This window comes from Drosophila guanche, unplaced genomic scaffold (genome assembly GCF_900245975.1).
Source record: "Drosophila guanche unplaced genomic scaffold, DGUA_6, whole genome shotgun sequence".
Taxonomy (NCBI): domain Eukaryota; kingdom Metazoa; phylum Arthropoda; class Insecta; order Diptera; family Drosophilidae; genus Drosophila; species Drosophila guanche.
The window spans coordinates 2,482,799-2,503,425 of record NW_022995745.1 but is presented as its reverse complement, the minus strand read 5'-3'; the positions used below and the strand labels follow the sequence as shown (position 1 = coordinate 2,503,425).

General features: G+C 50.9%; 4 protein-coding genes across 5 annotated transcripts; 2 read left to right on the top strand and 2 right to left on the bottom strand.

Moving 5' to 3' along the window:
- Positions 1-373: 373 nt before the first annotated feature.
- On the bottom strand, positions 374-3,340 carry LOC117581000 (NEDD8 ultimate buster 1). Its single transcript, XM_034267806.1, has 4 exons — positions 3,174-3,340; positions 2,982-3,108; positions 1,668-2,927; positions 374-1,588 (listed from the first exon to the last, which is right to left on the bottom strand). Exons 2-4 carry the CDS (start codon positions 3,099-3,101, stop codon positions 1,130-1,132), a joined length of 1,839 nt encoding a protein of 612 aa, XP_034123697.1. The 5' UTR covers positions 3,102-3,108; positions 3,174-3,340; the 3' UTR covers positions 374-1,129.
- A 311-nt stretch (positions 3,341-3,651) lies between these two features.
- Positions 3,652-8,981, top strand: LOC117581278. Of its 2 annotated transcripts, XM_034268299.1 has the most exons (4): positions 3,652-4,023; positions 4,104-4,753; positions 4,808-6,585; positions 6,647-8,980. In XM_034268299.1, the coding sequence occupies exons 2-4, from the start codon at positions 4,198-4,200 to the stop codon at positions 8,468-8,470; spliced, it is 4,158 nt and encodes a 1,385-aa protein (XP_034124190.1). In that variant the 5' UTR covers positions 3,652-4,023; positions 4,104-4,197; the 3' UTR covers positions 8,471-8,980. The 2 variants fall into 2 exon arrangements, with proteins under 2 accessions (XP_034124190.1, XP_034124191.1); XM_034268300.1 differs by lacking the exon at positions 3,652-4,023 and having other exon boundaries at positions 4,047-4,753; positions 6,647-8,981.
- On the bottom strand, positions 8,641-16,062 carry LOC117580867. The gene is made up of 9 exons (XM_034267616.1): positions 15,699-16,062; positions 15,457-15,581; positions 13,898-14,073; positions 12,144-12,239; positions 10,902-11,042; positions 10,600-10,817; positions 10,124-10,524; positions 9,471-10,054; positions 8,641-9,408 (listed from the first exon to the last, which is right to left on the bottom strand). Exons 1-9 carry the CDS (start codon positions 16,053-16,055, stop codon positions 8,663-8,665), a joined length of 2,844 nt encoding a protein of 947 aa, XP_034123507.1. The 5' UTR covers positions 16,056-16,062; the 3' UTR covers positions 8,641-8,662.
- LOC117581292 (sentrin-specific protease 8) lies at positions 12,644-13,708 on the top strand. Its single transcript, XM_034268330.1, has one exon. The coding sequence runs from the start codon at positions 12,790-12,792 to the stop codon at positions 13,675-13,677; it is 888 nt and encodes a 295-aa protein (XP_034124221.1). The 5' UTR covers positions 12,644-12,789; the 3' UTR covers positions 13,678-13,708.
- Positions 16,063-20,627: the final 4,565 nt, after the last annotated feature.

The window sequence follows — 20,627 nt, the reverse complement described above, 5'->3', positions numbered from 1 at the left end:
ACTGTGGACACATACTTACTCGTATGCATGTAAATCTCCCGACATCATTCCGGGTTCACCTACGGGGGCGACCCCATCATTCGGACTTCAATAAAATTGAAGCTTTTTATTGTAGGCTGCTGCCAACAGGAAGTGGTAGAATGCTTCCCCTTGGAGTTATCACACAACAGAGACTCAGCCGCGAGTGGACACCACCCACTCGAGACACGCACATCATCGATAGATCGAGACCTTTGTTGGCCTTAAAAAGGGGGCAAAAGTCAATGGAAAAATTAACACAACAATAATGATCATGTGTGTAATTATTTCCACTTCGAAAATATATCAATAAAGAGATTGTGTCAAAGCAGATCTATCAAATTATAATCATGGGTTGATGCTACACTTGTTTATACTTTATTTCGCTTAATTTTAGTACATGCAAATCAATTATATTTTTTTAACCTTAAGCATGGCTACAGGGACATTTGCTAAGATCAATCGTTTACCTTGGCCTTAACATACATTCTATACACAATGAATTATAAGGCACCCGAGCTATCACAGGAATATAACTACATATGCATGATGATATATCCAGTCTCAATTTGTCGGTTAGCAAAAGGTTCGTGCTTGATGGTGCCCTTTGGCAGCTGGCAACTCTTTGGCCACATACTGGATATCGGGTTGGGCTGGGATCGAGAGTCGGGAGACAACAACAACAATTTTTGTAAATAAAATAAATAATTGCAAAAGAACTTAACAGGTTCGCGTCTGAACAGAACGGAACGAAACGGCATGGAGGGGCTGGGGCGTAATCACATTGTCGCAGCTGTCAATAGAATATATACTATACCATATACTATATAGTATGTACATACATCTCGTTGTAAGTCTTACTACTTGCCAAGTTATTCAAACCCAAGTAGCGGTGGATGCCTGAGTGGATGAGTGCCACTTAAGTGGCATTTATAAGACGACGATTTGCAATAGACAAGTCATGAATACAGTTATCTCCGTAACCGGTTCTCTTCTCGATTTTCGAATCACTTGATGGCCGCTTCGTTTCGTTGCCGACAGTCGCTTACGTGTTTCCGTTTAACGTTTACGTTTAGTAATGAATTTTGGTTAGGTTTTGCTTTGGTTGAGCCTATTGCTCGAGCAGGCGGCGATATTCGCACAGGAGCTGCTCCTCACGGATCAAGGGCAGATCGAGATGGTCTTGATCGGTCTGATTGATATCCGAATTGAAGCGTTCGTAGGCCTCGAGCGACTCCAGCTCATCGCGCGCCTTCGACAGCACAACGTCAATGATCGACGAGTTGTTGGCCTGTGATGAGGTGGAGGGTCTGTCGACGCCGCTGTCGTTCGCCAGCTTTGTGGCCAGTTCGAGTGTCTTCTTCAGCTTGTCCTCGCTCTGAAGGGCCTGCAGCAGGAACTCTATGCTCTTCTCAACGTCGTTACCTGTGTACTCCAGGGCGGCGCGAATTGTGGCGTCGTCAAAGCCCAGCTGCTGGAGGGCTGCCATCTGGGACTCATCCGCTGGTGCGACACTTCTGTCAGGCAAGGCAGCAAGCAGCTCAGCCGAATTCTTCTGCAGCATATCTAGCTGTAAGTAATAGAAAAAAATAGGATTTTGAGCCAATTCTTGAGAATCAGGCTAAGGATTGTGTGTGGGGTGGACTTACTGCTTTCGTGACGTCGTTATTGGTGCGCTGCAGGGCCAGGGAGGCCAGTTTTGTATCGAACCCCATCTCGACTAGGGTGCAAACGCTGCGTGGGTTAACCCAATCTGCATCCGTGGCATCCTCCCTGCCGCGCCGATGCACCTTGCGCTCCAGCGTGGATTCCTTGCGGGCATCGCTCAGCTTCTTCTTGCGCTCTTGAATGAACTGCACGGCCTGGTCAATGTTGCCGCCGCTGGAGGAGCAGGAGCGCAGAGCGAGCCTGGCCTCGGCGACATCGAAGCCCATCTCGATCAACAGCAGCAGCTTGTCCTCGTCGACCTTCAGCTCCTTTAGCAGCTCTGAGGCAGCCTCAAACTTCTCGAAGGCCTCGTCGCGGCGATTCTGATGGAAGAGGACGATTCCCTGCAGCAACTTTAGGCGCATGAAGAGTGCCCGCTCCGGACAGGCGCGTCCCTTGAGGGCATACAGACGCTCAAAGCTCTCCCCGTAGCTGCGGCGGAAGCTGCGCTCACAGATGGCCAGGCGCGACTCGGCGTCGGGCAGTTGGGAGACGTTTTTGAGGCACATGTAGCACCAGACAATGTCCAGATTGAGCAGCGCAAAGTTGTCAACCGACTCGAGGAAGCTCGACTGGCAGGCGGCAAACTTCTCGTCGCCTTCGAGCAGCAGAAGCAGGCATTCCTCGTAATCCTCCCGCCGCATGGCAGCCTTGGCCTTCTCGCAGAAGCCGAGGGCCATCAGCAACGAGCGGTTCTCCTCCGGCGGCAGGAACACTGGATTTCCATCCTGATCCTCCATCTCCATCATGCGGTTCTGTGACGAGACCACCGCCTCCACATCAGCCTTGATCTTGTTAAGTCTCTCGTAGAGGTCACCATTCTGGTTGTCCCCCTGTCCACCAATGATCACAATCACAGCCTGGTTGTTCTTTAGGTTCTGCGCTCCCAGCGTGGCATTCGGAGCCACGATCTTCCCGCAGGCGATGCACTTGATGTGCTCGGGATTGCTCAGTTGCAGTTTGGCGGCAATGGCCGCCTGCAGCTCGGAGCCCAGAGAGTTCAGGTCACACTTGATCTCCAGCATGGTGGTGGTGCCTCTGTGATTGTCAATGCGACGCACCTTGAACGTGGCCATGCCCGTCTCGCTGAACTCCCGGCGGGCGGCCAGCTTGCGCAGGGCATGGTCCTGCAGCTCGCTGAGGGCGCTCATGCAGTTGGATACATCGATGCCAAGAAACTGGGCATACCGCTGGGCCAAGTCCTGTGCACAGAGTTAGATCAATGCCAAAAAATTATAGAGAAACTCATCTCTTACCTCCATGACAACTTCAATGCTGCCGATGCCTTCCGTGTAGTACGGCTCCTCCCACAGTTTTATCTTCTCTGCCTGAAGACGGGCCCGCACCAGATTAAGCACATTTTCAATTTGTGACATGATAACGCTGCAATTAATGGGAATCACTTAAAAACCGCGTCAGACCAGAGCAGGGAGCAGGACAATATTTACCTAAATTTACGGTTAATACTCAATGGAACTGAACTGAAGTCTTCTCTGTCGCAATTGCAGCAACAGTGTTGTTGTTGTTGTTGTTGTTGTTGTTGTTGTTCCTGTTGTTGTTGTTGAATGGAAAACACATATTTCTAACTAATGCGAAATAAATTTCATAAATTTTGTGCACTGTCACTAAAAAAATGCTGGATGAAAAGTAAAAAGAAAATAAGAACAGCTGATTCGTGAATCGGGATATTCGCTATCGACTGGTAACTATCGAGTGTGGCAATTCTCTTTGTTTGTCCAAAGTAAGTTATTATAGTTATTCTATTGTTTTATTATTATTCAGTCTATGTCTATCAATCTACATATTGACAGCATTTCCAAAGCGGTTATAGAAATTTCACAATTATTATAATTATTCGGCAATGAAAGCTATCGATAGCTAATATCGCGCTCAGTATCGATACATAGCCATTGCCAATTATTTGAACTTTAACTTATGTTTCGCGTATTTTGTCAACATATTTTGTGTGCGTGTTATTGCATTTAAATACGTTTATTTCGTTTCGGAAACTGTGAGAATCAATGTGGTTTTTGGTGTTTATTGTTCCGTAGTGCTATGCTTTGACTTTTGTCAGCTTGTTGTGCTTGTTTTAATGCAATTGTTGCGCTCAGCGGTACACTCTATACAGACATACAGCTTATTTCGTACAGCAGTGCATTAGATATGGTTTTATTCTCTTTTTCAATTGTGCTGTTTCTCTGTCTCGTGTACTCGTGCAGCAGGACTTGCCGGCTGACTGCACACGGCGATCCTGCCACCACCTGGCACCACCTGCCACATTCCCTACGAGAAACAAGGGTGAGTCCCTGCCTTACCCGACGCACTGTCGTCTGTCACAATTTTCGTTCTGTCAAACGGTAAACTCATTTCGAAAACAGTTTGCCTACTGGCACCATCACACATTCGAGTCTCAGACCAGAAAATACTCCAAAATTCAGCGGATCCTGCGGGAGGATTGCGTGGGGCAGCAGAATGAAGACCCGCCATGTGCCAAACAGCGTCCAAGCAGCGTCTGCCATGACATCGACAACGGCCTCGTACCGGGCCAAACGGCGCAGCCGCAGCGAGGATGAAAGCCAGGAGACCTGCGAGCGCGAAATGCGACACGAGGCCCACGTCCGCGAGCGGCAGGAGGAGGTGAAACGCACTCGAGCTGCCACGGCGGCGGCACTGAGGTCGCGCCAGCAGCAGCACCATCAACTGCAGCAGCTATCGGCGCGCAACAGCCAACGCTGGCCAATGGTGGACCCCACCCCCAGGGGCACGAAGAGCGAGCGATCCCCGGTGCTGGTGCCGGAGAAGCCGGCAAGTAAACCAAAACCCGCGGCAACCAAAAGCAAGCCAAAGGCTAAAGAAAAGCCATTGAAGGCAGTGAAGGAGTGTGGAGAATCGCCGCCGAGAGAGCAGCAGACGGAGAAGGATCCGCTTTGGAGAGAGGAGCTGTTAATAGACGATCCCAGGATCTCCGAGGCGGACATGCGCAGAATTATAAAGGAGCAACAGCAGCAGGAGCAGGAGCAGTCGCTGGGTAAGTGCCGCGCAAGCCTGATCCTGTCAGCTAATTCTTGTCCGTATTCTGCAGGTCATCAGATGCAGCCAGCAGATTCCCAGCTGGCCGTGGCACTGCACAGCCTGGTGGCGGAATTTCTGCACGCGGAGAACTATCAGTTGGCCTTCTCTGTGTTCTGCAACGAAAATCCACAACGTAGGGGCGATGGCGACCCAGAGGCGAGGCACAGCGAGTTCCGCTTCAGCCAGAGCGATTTGCAGGACGTGCTGGGCGCTGTGCTCGCTGGCTGGGGCGACACCACGGAGAAGCTCAGTGCAGCGGTGCAGCGCAGCTACTACCAGGAGCAGGACCAGAGCCTGCTCCGAGCTTTGCTGCGTGTCCTGATGAATGCCAAGCAGCAGCAGCAGCTGCAGTTGAAGATTAAAGGGCCACCAAAGGAGGACATGGATGCCGCAGAGGAGGCCCGTTCCGTGTTGATTGGCCCTCGCCTCTGCGAAAGCATTCACTCCATGAAGCAGCGGCTGAGAGAGGTGATGCGGCACATGATCCCGCTCTCGATTGCATGTGCCCCGCCTGTGGATGTCGTCAGCGAGGAGGATCTCGAGGACTTGCTGCTGCTCGAGCTGGAGGAGCGAGATCGCCTGATCGAGGACGGGCACAAGCTGGAGCCAGCAGAGACTGCCCTACTGCTGCCAGACCTTCACCCACGCAACCAGATGACGGCCCAGCAGGAGGCGGACAACCTAATGGTCGCCGCAGCTGCTGAACAGATCGAGAAACCAGTGATGCATGTGAATATGCCGCAGATGCCGCAACTCTTTGCGCAGCAAATCGGATACATGGCCACCATTCGCCAGAGCGTGGAGCGGATGCTGCGCAGCGAGAAGCAGCCACAGCCGAACAACCTGTTTGCCAGCTTCGAGCAGATGGACCAGCTGGTATCGGAGCTGTGCGTCAATGTCAGCCTGCTGGTAAACATGGTCAACATGGCGATGGAGCAGGAGCATGCGGTGGGCAGGAACGCCGGATTCAAGCTCGGCTACCACGAGGGATTCAGCCATGGCCACTTCTTGGCCGCTCAGGAGGCCGCGAAATTGCCCCTGAAGGAGCAGTTGGAGCAGAAGCCTGAGGAGCGGCCCACCCAAACCATACCATGCCGGGATGTGGCTGTCCAGGCCAAGGCAATTCGCAGCAAACATGTCTCCACACAGACCGCGAAATTGCCCCTGAAGGAGCAGTTGGAGCAGCAGCCTGAGGAGCGGCCCACCCAAACCATGCCATCCCGGGATGTGGCTGTCCAGGCCAAGGCAATTCGCAGCAAAAATGTCTCCACGCAGACCAAGAAAAAGAAGGTGCAGCTGCATGTGCCAGAGGAGGAGCTCCAAGTGGATGTTCCCATGGTGAAACGAGTCGAGGAGGTTCCCAAAGAGCAGCAGTGGGAAATGGCAACCCAAACGATAATGGCCCAAGTGCCTGTGGCCGTGGCTGCAACACAAACAAAGAAGATCCTGAAGACAGAAACTTCAGGCCCAGTGGCAGTGGCTGCAACTCAAACAAGCAAGAGCCAAGAGGATGTGAACACTGCAACCCAAACGTTGAAGGAGGATCAGGAGAAGGTCCAAGTGGCAAGGGGCACACAAACGAAGGCGAGTCCTTGCAAACGGACCTACGAAGATTGGATCGAGGAGATGCTGCGCAGTGGCAGTGGCAAGTTGTTCCTGAAGCGCGTCGAGATGTCGCTGAAGAAGGCCAGCGATCTGCAGAAGCAGCAACTGGAGGATCTCTACCAAGTGAAAATGAAACATCAGGCCGAGATGATGCAGCTGAGCCAACGGCAGAGCTCCTGGCGGGTGAGTAAAAGCTTCCTGAGCTTCTGTTTCCTTTTTCATAATTTTCCACTAACCTTCTTAGACACTTTGCCGCCACATGGACTCGGATACGTCTGTCGAGGCACGAGATTTGGTGCACAAGATCTTCAATCTGCTGGAGCACTACGAGGCCCATCAGCAGCTGCTAACCGAACAGATGGAGGCAACGGAGTTGGCTGCCCAGAAGGCGGTGCGCTTTGTGCCCGTGTTCAACGATAACAATGGAACAGACATTCCCATTTGCACCTCGGCCGCGTCCACACCTCCTACCTCAAGTCGTTCTAAGCCAACATCAGTGGCTGCTGCTGCTGCATCTCCCCTGGAGACGCCGCGCTCTGCCCAGCAGCAGCAGATGGTGCCAGCGGCGCCGACAATTGTTGTGGCACCAGCCTCGCACAGGCCCAACGTGCATACTGTGGCTACCAATACGCCACGCGACACGTCCTCGCCGCCTCAGCAAACAACTTCGCCATATCCAGCATCGCCTAATCCTTCGACGCAGCCGGTTTCGTCTCAACCAGCTTCGTCGCGTCCAGCCTCATGGCGTAGAGCGACAGCATCGCCCCATCCAGCTTCCCCTCATCGTGAGTCGTCTTATCCAGCTTCATCTCGGGCAGCTTCGTCTTACCGAGCTCCGTCCCAACGAGCTTCACCTCAAGCAGCTGCTTCTTCATTCACGTCTCAGGCAGCACCAGCACCAGCAGCAGCTGCTGCGAGCTTCGAGAATGCTTTGGCCAGTGCCAAGAGTCGCATGGAACAGCTGGAGGAGGAGAGTGAGCGGCTAGAGCAAAATTTTCTCGACTATCTGGAGCGCTCACGTCAAACGCTGCCGGAGCAGCAGCTGCCGCCGCCGCCCAGTGCATCCAAAAAGAAGAAGAAAAGCTCGAGACGAAGGTTTGAGGATGCCTCGACTCTGTTCGAAATAGAGGAGCTCAATGAGCAGCAACAGCAAACGCTGACAAAGAATGATAACGAGGTGGAGCCAGAGCCAGCGCCGGAGCCAGATACCTATCAGTTTATTAATACATTAAATGTGGCCAGAAAGAAGCTGCTGGGGGAGCCCTGTCAGCCCGCAAAGGAGCCAACGAAAGGTTTAAGCCGGGAGTTGGCGCAGGTGCAGGAGCAAACGCAGCAAATTCTGTACCGCATGCGGACAGAGCACTCGCAGAGCACCACCCACGACCACCTACTGCCGGAGATCACATCCGAATCGAACAGCAGCAGCAGCAGCGATGAACTGGAAGTGCTCATGCGGCGGGCCATGCACGCAATGAAGTTGAACGAGGAGCAGTCTGCGCTTTCAAATTTCCAGCTGCTTGACTACAACACCAGCAGCACCCTCGCCAGCGGCAGGAGCAGCCGGCACAGCGCTGTCAGCGAGATGTTCCAGCCAAAGACTGCCGCCAGCAGGCAGCCAACGGATAAGGATGCAGCAACGTCGCCGAGCGTACGGCTGCAGCGATCCATGGCCAAGATGCAGGAGCTGTTTGCAGGCGCTGGGATACTAGCACCAGAGCATAGAGTGCCACTGCCACTGCCACTGCCCAGATCCACAACAGATCCCACAAGGCCCGTCAGTGCACCCTCGCCTGGTGGGAAGACAAGAGCAGCAGGCGGTGGAAAAAGCCGCCCCCACACGGCACCCACAACGCAACAGAAGAAACAGAAACAGAATCAGCAACAGCAGCAACAGTACTTCCCTTCAACCATCGAGGATTGTTTCAATGTGAGCTCCTCCGTGGACAGCAGCAGCTACGGGGGACTGGTGCTGGATCATCTGTTTGACAACACGACAGCGAACCGGCAACTGCCAGCCAGTCCGGAGATCCTGCATAGCCGCAACTTCTGGAAACGACTGAACCTATGAGACCACACATACACATACATCCATCGAGAGGGATGTCCTTGGTAGAGTAGATTCCCTTACGCCCATAAATGTGCCACTCATTTCCAAGCCAAAAGTCTTGAAGGGGATTTTATTTTGTAGTTAGATGACAGACAGCTCGATGGGATGGAGAGTCTACAGTGTGGATGCGCTTGGAGTGGAGAGTGTTGATGTCTAGACCGCTGTGCCATTGATCAGATCGTAGGGATCGAGATTCTGGCCAAAGAGACTCGCATGGGAGCGTCGACGCTCTCGCTCGATCTCGTCCAAATCGAAGGCGGCATCGTTGACCGCGAAACTGGCCCGCCTTTGGGCATCGTCAAAGGCATAGCCACGCTGGAATTTCGGCGGATGAGCAGCACCTGGAGCCGCATTCACTGCCACACTCGTGGCTGGATACAGCGGCTGGGGATGCTGCTGGTATCCCCCATGGCCGTAGTTCGAGGGTGACGATGGAATGGCCGCTGGCCATTGAACCACCTGAGTCTTAGGTGGCAACTGCTGCTGCTGCTGCTGCTGCTGCAGCTGCTCCTCCGCTGGCCTGGGCAGCGTCAGGGTGGAGAGGTAGCGATTCTGCTGCTGCAACTGCTGCTGATGCTGCAGCATCAGGTGATTGAATCGCTGCTGACTGGCGCCGGCATTGAAGCTGATGCCGCTCTGCAGCGAGCCGAGACTGTCCTGGCTGCCGGCAGCAGCCGCCGCTGCAGCCGAAGACTGTCGCATGAAGCAACGTGGCAGGGTGCGACTCTGTGCCTGCTCGGGGGGCATCAGTCTCAGCTGTCCCGAGGCGAAGGCGGCGCCCGGCCAGGCCGTCTCGTTGTGCAGCGAGAGATTCGAATTGAGTTTGCGCAGCGGATGGCCCATAGGCGCCTCCAGGGGGCACATCGAGGCGCGTCGTGGGCCCACCAGCTGGGCGTGATCTGTTAAGGATTAGTTGGCGATTAGCCCATGGATCGACTGGCATTGGATCGAATGCTCTCACCTCCGACAACGTAGAGGCGGTCCTCGTCCATGCCGCTACAGCGGAACTGCCGGAAGCCGTGATCATCGCCATCAGCATCGTCGTCATCCTGCCGCAAAGTCGTCTCCGGATCGATGCCCCGCTGCTGCTGTTCGTCCTCCTCCTCGCCGCCGCTGATGTAGTAGATATTCTTCGGCTTGGCACGCCCCAGGACGCCAGTCCTGCGACAAAACTCCTGGAAGAGCTCATCCTTGGTCTTGCGCAGGCCGCGCTTGAGGCCGCACAGACGGGACTGATCCTGCGGCTGCACGTTGTGCGTATTGGTGGCCATGTTGCGGTGCTGCTTGCGCTTCAGCTGGCCCGTGTTGGGTGCTACAGCAGCAGCAGCAGCAGCCCCTGTCGGCGGCGTGCTGTAAATGTCCGTGGTGGTGGACACGGAGCGAGTGAGCGGAAACTCCTGCGGCAGATCGGCGAACAGAGCAGGAGCCGGCAGCGTTAGAGGCGCCACTGGCCCACCCGTCGGCCCGGACAGCTCGTTGAGGGATTTGGCAAAGCTGCGCGAATGGAGATTGCACTTGGACACCGCCGGCTTCTCAAAGTAAAAGCTGCCAAAGAGGGATCACAGCGATCAGAGCTGCAAGGATCAGAGTGGAGAGATGACTCTGCATACTCACCGACGCTCCAGATCGTTGTGCAAATAGAGATTCAGATTGGAGGCGACATTCGGATGCTTGCGGCAGGCATAGCCACCTGGCAGGGTCTGTGTCTGGCCGGGATTGCGTCCGGCATCGTGCACCTGATGCTGCCTGCCCACAGCGGTGTTGCCCCTGAGTGTCCTCTGCATCTGCGGCTGATACGTTTCATGGGACTGCGACTGCTGATGATTAGCTGGAAGATGGACTTGGTTCAGTGCATCCTGACTGCCTGTCTGCTGCTGCTGGACTCCGGGCTGCTTGTATCGCTTGTAGGAGTGACTCAGTGGATGCTGTAGCTGCTGCTGCTGCTGCTGTTGCTGCTGCTGCTGTCCCTCCTTGATTTTGGCATTGATATTGGCCACACTGAAGCAGGGCAGACGCTGCAGGGAGAGAGGAGGCACACAGTGAATCCCATTGGGGAAGGTATTGACATTGAATGACCAGCGAATACCCACACCATAGTAGCTGATCTCCTGCAGATTGATGAACAGAAAGATGTTCAGGACACCCACAAACTCCGTGACGATGAAGCCAAAAACAAACAGAAAGAAGCTCTGGCCGTAGGTGACCTTAAACAGGGCCGGCTGCAGGGTGGAGCGTGGCCGCAGCTTCGATCCAATCTCCGCCTTCAGTATGGATATGTACGCAATCAGTCCGATGAGCATGACCAAACCTGCAGGTGGAACAGCAAATCTCGCACTCACAGTGATCACAAAGAAAACGAGAGGCAGCGGGGGTGGGGGGGGAGGGGACCTACCGCTGACAATGAAGAGGATGCCGGCACTGAAGTAGAAAAGATTGTTCTGGTGCGAGCATGTCGGTATGAGGAACACAATGAAGCTGATGACCAGAAAGACGCCAGCGGCCAGAAAGATGGGGCACGACTTGGTCACCGTGTCTGCAACAACAAAAAAAAGCGATGAGCAAATAAATGTAAAGGATAAATGGAACAATGAAGGATTCCTCTGCGGAGCATGTCCGAGTCTATGCTCCTTTATTCTTGACTCTCGAATGAATTTTGTAATTTGCTTTTCATTTTTTTAGGTGTGCCTGCGTGTCCTGGCAACTGGTCCCCCTACCCGCAGCCATTCATTGTGTGAATGCCGCCGCAAGGCATTAAAATATCATCACACCTGCGTACCCCGTTGAGGCGCCACCATCCCGCAATCCCCCATCTGAGCTGTCTAATAGTTTTTTTTATTTTTTGTTGAAATTGTCACCCGCGGCGAGTTTAAAATTAGTTTTGAGGAATTGCCCATGTTTTGTGTGCGGCAGGAGGGAGGGGGGAATGGAGGATTCTAGCAGGACAAAATTAATGAAAAATATTTCAAATCTTTGTTTGGGGATGTTGGCTCCTGGCCAATTGTGCGAAAATTAATGAAATTCCATTCGACCCCTGTCTGTCTCTGCTTCTGTCTCCCATTGTATGTTGCAATTGTCGCAAAGGACACACGCACAGGCACAACAACACGCGAATATCCTTTTTGATATTACAAAAGTTTATTTATCAAATGAAGCCGCAAAGGGCGGCAGCTAAGGGAATTGCATTTGATTTCCTTCTTATTCGTTTATTAAATGGAAAATTGCAGAATGTGCAGCGTACCCTTTGAACCCTCCTTGCAACACACACACACACACACACGTGTCTGTGGGGACACCACAAATCATATGGACAAAAGTCTTTAATTAAAATTCAACCAACTAAAGGTACTCCCCGCTCCCTCTGCAGAGTGCGTTGGCCACAGGCAATAAATCAATTCCAATTTGGCCTACACGGGAGAAGGAGTAGGAGGAGGCCAACTAAAAACACGAGTACGCAGTCCACAGTCCACAGTACAATAAATGCGGCAGGTAAGAGACCATTAAGAGACCAGTCAAACAGGACAGAAGAGAAGAGAAGAGAAGCCTTTAAGCCATGCCAGTTGCCAGTTTGCCAGTTTGCCAGTTGATTACTAAGCGTAATGAAGTGCAGTCGCACACTGGTTTAACATTCACTTACAGGGTATCGCTGGCGTCGAGTCATGCGGATCCGGCTGGTAGCCCTCGTTGGGGAAATAATCAATTTTAATGCAATTATACGAGTCCACATCGAGGCCTGCAAAAAAAAAAACCAGTAAGAAAACAAAAGCCATTGTTTAGTTGTGTTTATTTTTCTAAGAATATTTTGGTTTATTTTTTAGTGGAATTAAATATGTAACGACTTGAAATGAATTGCAATTTTATAAAGCTTCAAAGGGTACTAAAAAGTGTTCATCATTGATCGGCTTCTTGGGTTTAATATTTCATAAATATTTACGCACTGCTGCAGCTCGAAATGAAATGAACAGAAATGAACAAAAAGATAAGAAAGAAATATTCGAACTATGAGATGGAAGAGTCCTCTGCTGGCTGCCCAATTTGCACAAGCAATAAATGCTTAGATCCTTCAATTAAATGTAAATAAATTCTGCTCCACATTGACATTGAAAAACATTTAAATTCGTTGTGCAGTGACTGAAAATTCTGTGCACGGTAAACTACAAATTCGAATTGAAGTGGACAGGAGAAACATTTGGAAAAAGCAATCCCAGAAGTTCGATTTTACACTCAAGAGCCACACGCACAAACAGCTAAAAATCCCAGAAGCCCAGAAGCCCAGAAGCCCAATGCGTAGCACTGGAAAGCATCAAACAACAGCAGCAGCAACGGGCAAGAAGCAGCCACAGCAAATGGATTGCTCCAAGAGCAAGGAGCTGAAGAAGACACAGCCTTCGACATTCGCCAACACTTTGGTCAGCCAGGTTCAGGGACAACATGCACCAGTAGCTGCTGCAAGAAGCTCAGAAGGTGGTGCCGGCGACGGGCTGGCAAAGTGCGGAAAGGATCGCTTGGTGTCGCTGCGCTTTCAGAACATCTCGCTGCTGCATGGGGACGTGAAGTTGCTGCAGGAGCCCAACTGCGGCATGAACGAGCGGCTGGTCGCCTTCTACTTTGCGTATCTGCAGCACAGACGCTTCAAGCGGCAGTCACAGGTGTACTTCATGCAGCCGTCGCTGATGCAGAGTCTGCGCCAGCTGAGCCAACGTGCCATGAGGCGCGAAATGTGCCAGCGCGGCCTGCACGAAACGAAGTTCATCCTGCTGCCGCTGTGCGCAGCGCCAGGCTCCTTCAACGTGGACCACGAGCACTGGTCCCTGCTGCTGATCGCCCGGCCGGAGCGCAAATTGTATTACTACGACTCGATGGACAACAGCCACAAGCAGCTGGCCGTCGCCCTGCAACAGTGTCTGTGCATGCCACTGGCCCTCACCGGGTTCAGCCTGGTCGTGGGCCGCTGCCTGCAGCAGGCGCACGACGAGCCTCACCAGTCGGGCATCCATTTGATGTGCATGGCCGACCATGTGGCTGACTATGTGCTGCGCTGTGGCTACGCCTCGAGCAGCCTGCTCATCGCACGCGACTATGTGCAGGGCATGCGCACAGTTGTCCTTCAGCATATCCAGTGCATGGGCGGAATTCTGCCCAAGAAGAAGCGCAGCTCCTCTGAACTTTGAGCCTCTGCCCTCTGACTGATTTTCTCTCTTTCGCTTTGTTGTATCGTTCAGCGAGTAAATTGTAAATAAAAGCAATTCAAATCCACTGCTAATTAATGGATTGACTGTGATCTGTGTTCTCATTTAGGCCACGCGATACAGACGCATCATCATTCAGATCGGGCCGTGTGTCTGTGTCACATTCATCTCGATTTGGGAATTTAGGGGCGGTGAGGCTTACCTGGCAACGTTGTGCACAGTATCCAGAGACTGGACTTTGTGTATTTGGTGATGTAGGCGCCATCGTCCAGGGCATTAAAGTTGGCCGTTCCATTGTAGTTGACATTCGGCAGCTTCTCCTCGGTGAAGAGCCACTGGGGCCCGGCTAAAGCGGCAATCACAATGGCAACGGATATGCTGAAGGTACAAACGAAAAGTACATTAGATTCATACAGATACATACAGCCCAGCCGCGCCCCCTCTAATGGGGGTCTCCCCTTTTTCTTGCCAACATTTTAGCCCGATTAAAAATACCTCAAAAAGTAGAACGAAATGCCGTGTGGTGGTTGGCCTGTGTTCTGCCAGGGATATGCAAATAAATGTCGCACAAACTCAATTGCTGGCGTGCTGGTAAAATATGTGCGAACAAAAAAAGTCAAGCACATGGCATGCGAAATGGGATAGGTATTTGGGAATGAATACCTTTCAAATGTGTCTAATTGGATTCAGGAATCGAATTTAAATGTTCAAATGCGACGATGTTGGCATTAATTGTATGCGGCATTAATGCTAATACCAATTAAGCTGTGCAACAAAACGCAAACAATTGCATTTACTTTGCATGATGCAAACAAATGTGCTACTTAAAGTGGGTGTGCTAGAGTCGAGGGTCTAGCTACTAGGACTCCAAGTACCATCAATACAATATCATAATCCTCTTAGAATCAGACTCTACACTTGTACAAATAAGAGAAAAATTGGTTTGAATTGCTAAATGATTCGTAGCTGAGGGCTTCATTCGAACAAGAATAAAAAAAGTGAGAAAACTTCTATCTTTAGCTTCAGCTAAAGCCAGTGACTTGAAACGCATACAAAAATCTTATGTTCTCCTTTCAAGCATTCAATCAATTATTTTGTCCATTTGCGCTGCGAGACGGTGCGAAAAATGCCATCAAATAAAACATATAAATATAAAATTATAAAAACTTTTTGCTGCTCTAAGCACGCGGATGTATTTGTATTCCTAAAAAATAAACATTTGCATTGATGTACCAAAAATATTTACCCGCACAGCTCATAAATCTATGCAGAGAAATTCAATAAAATTGTTTTGCTTTTTTCTTTACTTTGGGACTGAAACTTGGAGCTTATTGGCTGTGGCCTGGGTGGCTGGGTGGCTTGTGCTGTTGTGGTGCGAAATGCGAAATAGTTTGCGAACAAATTAAGCCTCACTTTGCAGTGATTTGTGCTGCTAACACAATTATGTGTCGGGCAGGAGCATGTTGCTGCTGGGCTGCTGTGTGCCTGTCGCCTGTCGACATTTCTTCAACTTTCTTTAAACACAAAACATAAATGGTGGCCTCTGTGTGTGTCTTAAGGTGCTGCTGCTTCTCTGTGTATATTGAAGGCTTTACTTTTTATAAGATTTTTCAAAGGAATTTCTGGAATTTTGCAGCAAGCACAAGGGCAAGGTGAAAGGCAGCTACAAAGGGGTAAAACACACAACGGGTGTGTGGAGGAGCACCCCCTTGAATCCATTAAAGAATTGTACATAAAACCCAACCAAAAGCTGTGACTTACCTGGCGGCAACAGGTGTAAGGAGCCACAGGTAACTGCCGCTGGCCAGGCTGCTCAGACTGCTGAATCCATGTGTCTGCTGCTGCTGCTGCTGCTGCTGTTGTCCACCGGCTGGCTGTCCACGTGGCTGCTGTTCCATGGTTGGCAGCGGCAGCGGCACTGCTTGCTGCGGGTAGTGGCCCACTGCTTGTCGCGACTGCTGCGACTGGCGTCGATTGCCTGCCAAATTGTTGAGCTGCAGATCGCTGCCGAAGCCAGTGGCGGGAATGCTGCCCGAAATGGTATTGATCACGCCAGTATTCTGCTGCTGCTGCTGCTGCTGCTGTCTCTGTGGATATGGATGTGGTGGCATGGCAAATCTCTGGCCACGCGGCAATGTGGCATAGGGTGAGTGCTCCTGTTGCTGCTGTGACGGATAACTGTGCTCTATGGATGCACTGGTGGTCAATTGATGTGGCTGCTGCTCAATGTTGTGGCTAATGCTGCTGCTTATCTTCGTTGGATGCATTATCGGCTGCACATTGTTGTAGGGACTCTCGCTGTTGATGCTGTGCGTGGAGGCCACGCGGAATACACTGGGCACCGATGGATAGTCCCTCATGATGCTGCCACTCGACACTCACTTGAACAAATAACCAAAACAACAAATTCACGCGCCAAAACAAGCTAATCAAAGCACACAAAAACACACACACACAAAGAATGGACTCTCGATGGGCACACAGAAGAGGCTGCTTCCGCTTTATTTTACTGATGATGCTGCTGCTGCTGCTGCTGCTTCCGGGGCACGTCTGTTGCTCTGAAGAACTTTCAAGCGACTAACAAGCCAGGCAGCAGGACACAGACACGGATACGCATTCGGCTGTGGCAAGCTCGCCTCACGAGGCCCCACGAGCATACATCGTTTTGGCTGCAGCATCGCTGTGGCACGCAGCTCAGAGGGCAGGCACACAGATATCAAGGCAGCAGCAGCAGCAGCAGTGGCAGGGCGAAACTTGGATGCCCTCGAAGAAATGGCCAGCAAAATGTTGCCCTATAATCTATGCAAAAGAGCATTCGAGCAGCAGGAGGAGAAGCACGAGAAGCAGCACGTGGAGCAACACGAGGAGTGGCAGCAGCAGACGTTAGCAGCTTCCGGCTGTTGGCCAAAAGTCACTTCCGGCCGCTGGGGGATCTATCCATCTACCTATCCGTATCCGTAGCCATAGCCGTAGCCGAATCTATTCGTGTGCACATTTATTGCTCTGACCAGGGCGCTGCTCTCCCGCTGCTGCTCCTGGCACTCCACTGCCTCCCTGCTCTTGCAAAGTCTCGTTTATTTAATTGAATTCCCACACGTGATTGAGGCAAGTCCAACTCCAGCTCCGACTCCCGGTGCCATGATTGTGCCACATTAAAAGGGTACAATACCTGTGCTGGGCCACACCACAACATCATCCACCAGTCATGTCCCCCTCCTCACCGAAGCACCTTGTTAAGTGCACTACTGCCGCCAAGCATGGCAGTGCAAAGAAGAGCCCTGAGAGCACGAGAATGAAGTGAAAGTGTGGAATTGCTGAGGACTATGGCTCAGACTATGGCCACGGCTCAGGCTCCGGGCTCCGGGCTCTTCTCTATGCTCGAGTAAAAGCGAAAGATTATAGTGGCATCATAGAGACACCTCAACTCTGCTCCTACTCCGCATTGAGTGCACAAACACACACACACACACACACACACACACCCATTTTCGGTTCTAGGGGCGACAAATTGCATCAAAATCGGGTATTGGTGATTGGAGCTGCATGCTGCATGCTGCATGCAGAGTGCAACATTTGCCAGACAAAAGCCGCAGACTAGCACAAAGGAATGTGCTGGCCAACTAATCGAAAATCTGTGCAGCTTCCTGGCCATTAGTGACAAATGAAAATAGTAGTTGGGCATTGATGTAGCAGCCCATTGATGGATAAGACGACACTAATTAAGGCTAGAAAACCGCATGGAAAGCTGCTGGCAGCACACAATATTGAACAGGCGCCGAGCAAATTGGTTTTTGGGATTGGGTCTAGGGATTATGCCCGAATTGCCACGCATAATACTATGAGTACCTTTGTGCACGAGCCTCTGTTCCTTTTATCATTAATTAAGATCAGTCGAGCAGCTCGTATATGCACCCAAGCAGCGCAAAGCAGTGCATGCAGTGCAAAGTTGTCAAGCAGTCCAAGCAGCTCCATTCGCATTTATGAATCATTCTACTGGGCTTTAGACTTGTAGATAGATTTGAAATAGATGTTGTTCCCCCACAACTCAACACAAATGTTGCAAGTGCAAAATACTTAGCTGCAAGAAAAGAAATGGGATTTCTGTTGCCATTCCTCCTAACGCTTCTGTTTTACCCCATGGCAGGGCTAGAGCTGAATAATTAATTAGATTAGTATTACATTTCTATTGAATTTTGATACATTTCCCAGGCCTCACGCTCGTTGCAGTTTCTCTGTGTCTCCTTTTTGGAGTTTTGAAGCATTTAAATGCAGAGCAGCCAGCAGCCAGCAGCCAGCAGCAATGGCAGCAGAGTTTACAACTTTTGAGAAAGTTTCCCTTCTAAATGTTGGCAACACTTTTGCTCCTTTTCTTTACATACATATACCCATGTACTATTCATACATATATACATATTTACTATATATTTAATGCTGCGTTTTGTTTTACACAGGGAGACGTAGCGGCGGGGACTCTGTTTGCCTTGTGCCTTTTGGCAGTTTAGTGTTGCATTTTCTTTCTTTTCTTCGTTTGTTCATTCGTTTTTTCTTCCTGTAAAAATGTCAAATGTTTGCTTGACATACAGTCCCCACCATGTTGTTAGTGCTCTCTCGGATCATACTCGTAGCGAGTGGGGGAGTCCATCTTGAGCCACTGTATTTGCTTTCATGTACATTGTCCATCTATTGAAGTGGATGTGGATGTGCCAGTGCAACATGTGTGTGGCTGTGTTGCAAGCTAATTTCGTGCTGCTGCTGCTGCTGCTGCTGCTGCTGCCACTCCATCTGCCCTCTCCCCTCGCTAGGTACAAACAAGCAGCATCCTTCTCTCTCGCCTCTCTTCCGCCGACTGCCCAAATTCCTGGCTTGGCCCCTTGCTTGCGGTCACTTTTTGACATTTTTTGGGGTGCCTGGCCCCAACCTTTGGCACACGCTGCTGCTGCTGCTGCTGCTGTTGCACTTGCAATTGCACTTCAATATTTGCTGCTCAAACAAAAAGAGTTTTTCATGTTGCACCCAAAGAAAAATGAAGGCCTGCGTGGACCAGCGGACCAGCGGACGAAGCCCTTCAAGAAACATTTTTAGGCTCTTTTGTTTTTTGTGGGCAAGAGATCAGGGAACTAAAATCTTTCAATGCTGGCTTTAATTATAATTTAGGCATTTCTGCAGATACATTTAATCACTACCTGCGAAAATGATCAAACATTTGGGGCATTAGTAAACCATTATTTAGGGACAGTATTTAGTCCAGGAATTCTCTGCTGGAATTCTAAATCACGTAACCCAAATCTATGAGTGTATCCATGGGCTTTGTTGGTGATCTGTGCTCGAGACTACATACTCCTTGATGGAGATATCCTTCCTGTTTTTCTGTCTGGCCTAAACTCTTTTCGACACTTTGTCAGTTGGTGGCGCTGTGGCTGCTGCTGGTTTGCTGCTGTGGCTGCTGTCCAAATATTGATTAAATGCACAAAAACCAAAGCCAATGGACAGGACTCCCTTCACTGGGGCTCGGGTTCGGGTTGGGGTTTGGGTTTGGGTTGTCTAGCATAGTGACACACATAAACCGCAGGGACAGATTGTTGCTGCTGACTGATTAGCGCCTTTGCCTGCTCTTTGTGTGGCTGTGTGTGAAAATTGATGAGCAATTAAGGTTATTGACCAACAGCCCGGTCGAAGGGTGCCAGAGTGGCAGTGTGGCATAGGGACAATGACGGTTGGCTAGGCAGAGCCACCTCGGGTGACCCAATCGCATGTACTCAGCCAAGCGACAACAATGAAAAACAACCCACCTCCCCGCCTGCCCATGGCCACCCGACCATGGCAGGGACATCGACATCGACATCGACAACGACAACGACAACGACGGCTCCTGGTCCGATCGATGCTCATCCAAACCAATCCGCCGGATGAGAGGCGTCAAACGGAAGCGGAAGCAATTGACTGGGTGACAGGCTGCCGGCTGTCCCTGTCCCTGTCCCTGTCCCTGTCCCTACCACTACCCTGCCCCGACCTGCTGCTGAACCAACGCCGCGGAATGCTGATTAACATTAACTGATTTAAGGTGAACGACTAACCTAAATCCAAAGCGTCAGAAGCAGAAGGAACAGCAGCAGCCAGCAGCAAGCAACAGCAACTCCAGCCGTAAGTGGAGCGGAAGCAGAGTGTTGCAAACAAACGAAATGAGCAAGGCAAACTGCAATTAATTTTGCACATGCAACACCACAGTCCCCCTCCACCAGCACACCACCCTCCAAGCCTACCCACCTTCAGGTGCACGAAAAAATAAAAAACATGGAGACAGGAAAAAAGATTCGCAATTTTTTTGCCAGTTTGACGGCTAAATTCAATAAATAGAAGGCAGAGAGTGGAGTAAATCCAGTTACATGTCGAATATTCCAAAATTAAGCTGGAAAAAATGTGTAAATGTTTTTCTGGCTCCGGCAGTCAATCATGTGATGAACTGACTGCTCTATTAAGGGCAAGTTTTTTATTTGATGCTCTGTCTGCTGTTCGAAACCCGAAACCCTTTGGGCACGTGACCATTGGATAAACTAAAAATAAAAAAAAACCAGCACACGTTTTAACAGGGGGGTGGAAGGTGGGCAAAAAAGAGCCACAGCTACCTGTGTGTGTGTGTGTGTGTGTGTGATGTACACAGGCCAATGCACACAGCCGCCGGAGAGTATGCAGCGGTTTTTTGTACCCCCGCCTGCAATTGACTGCTTGACTGACTGCTTGACAACGATGCACTGCTTGGCGAGCCAGTACGCAGTGAACACATATGCATACATATACTGCTTGGCGATTCACACGTTAGCCGTGCACACTGCTTGAGTGATGGATGTAATTAAACTTTTTTCCACCCACAGTTAGAACAAGCGAGAGAAGAGTAGAAGAGACGCAGTGGGAAAAAGCCGCTGCTAAAGCAGATG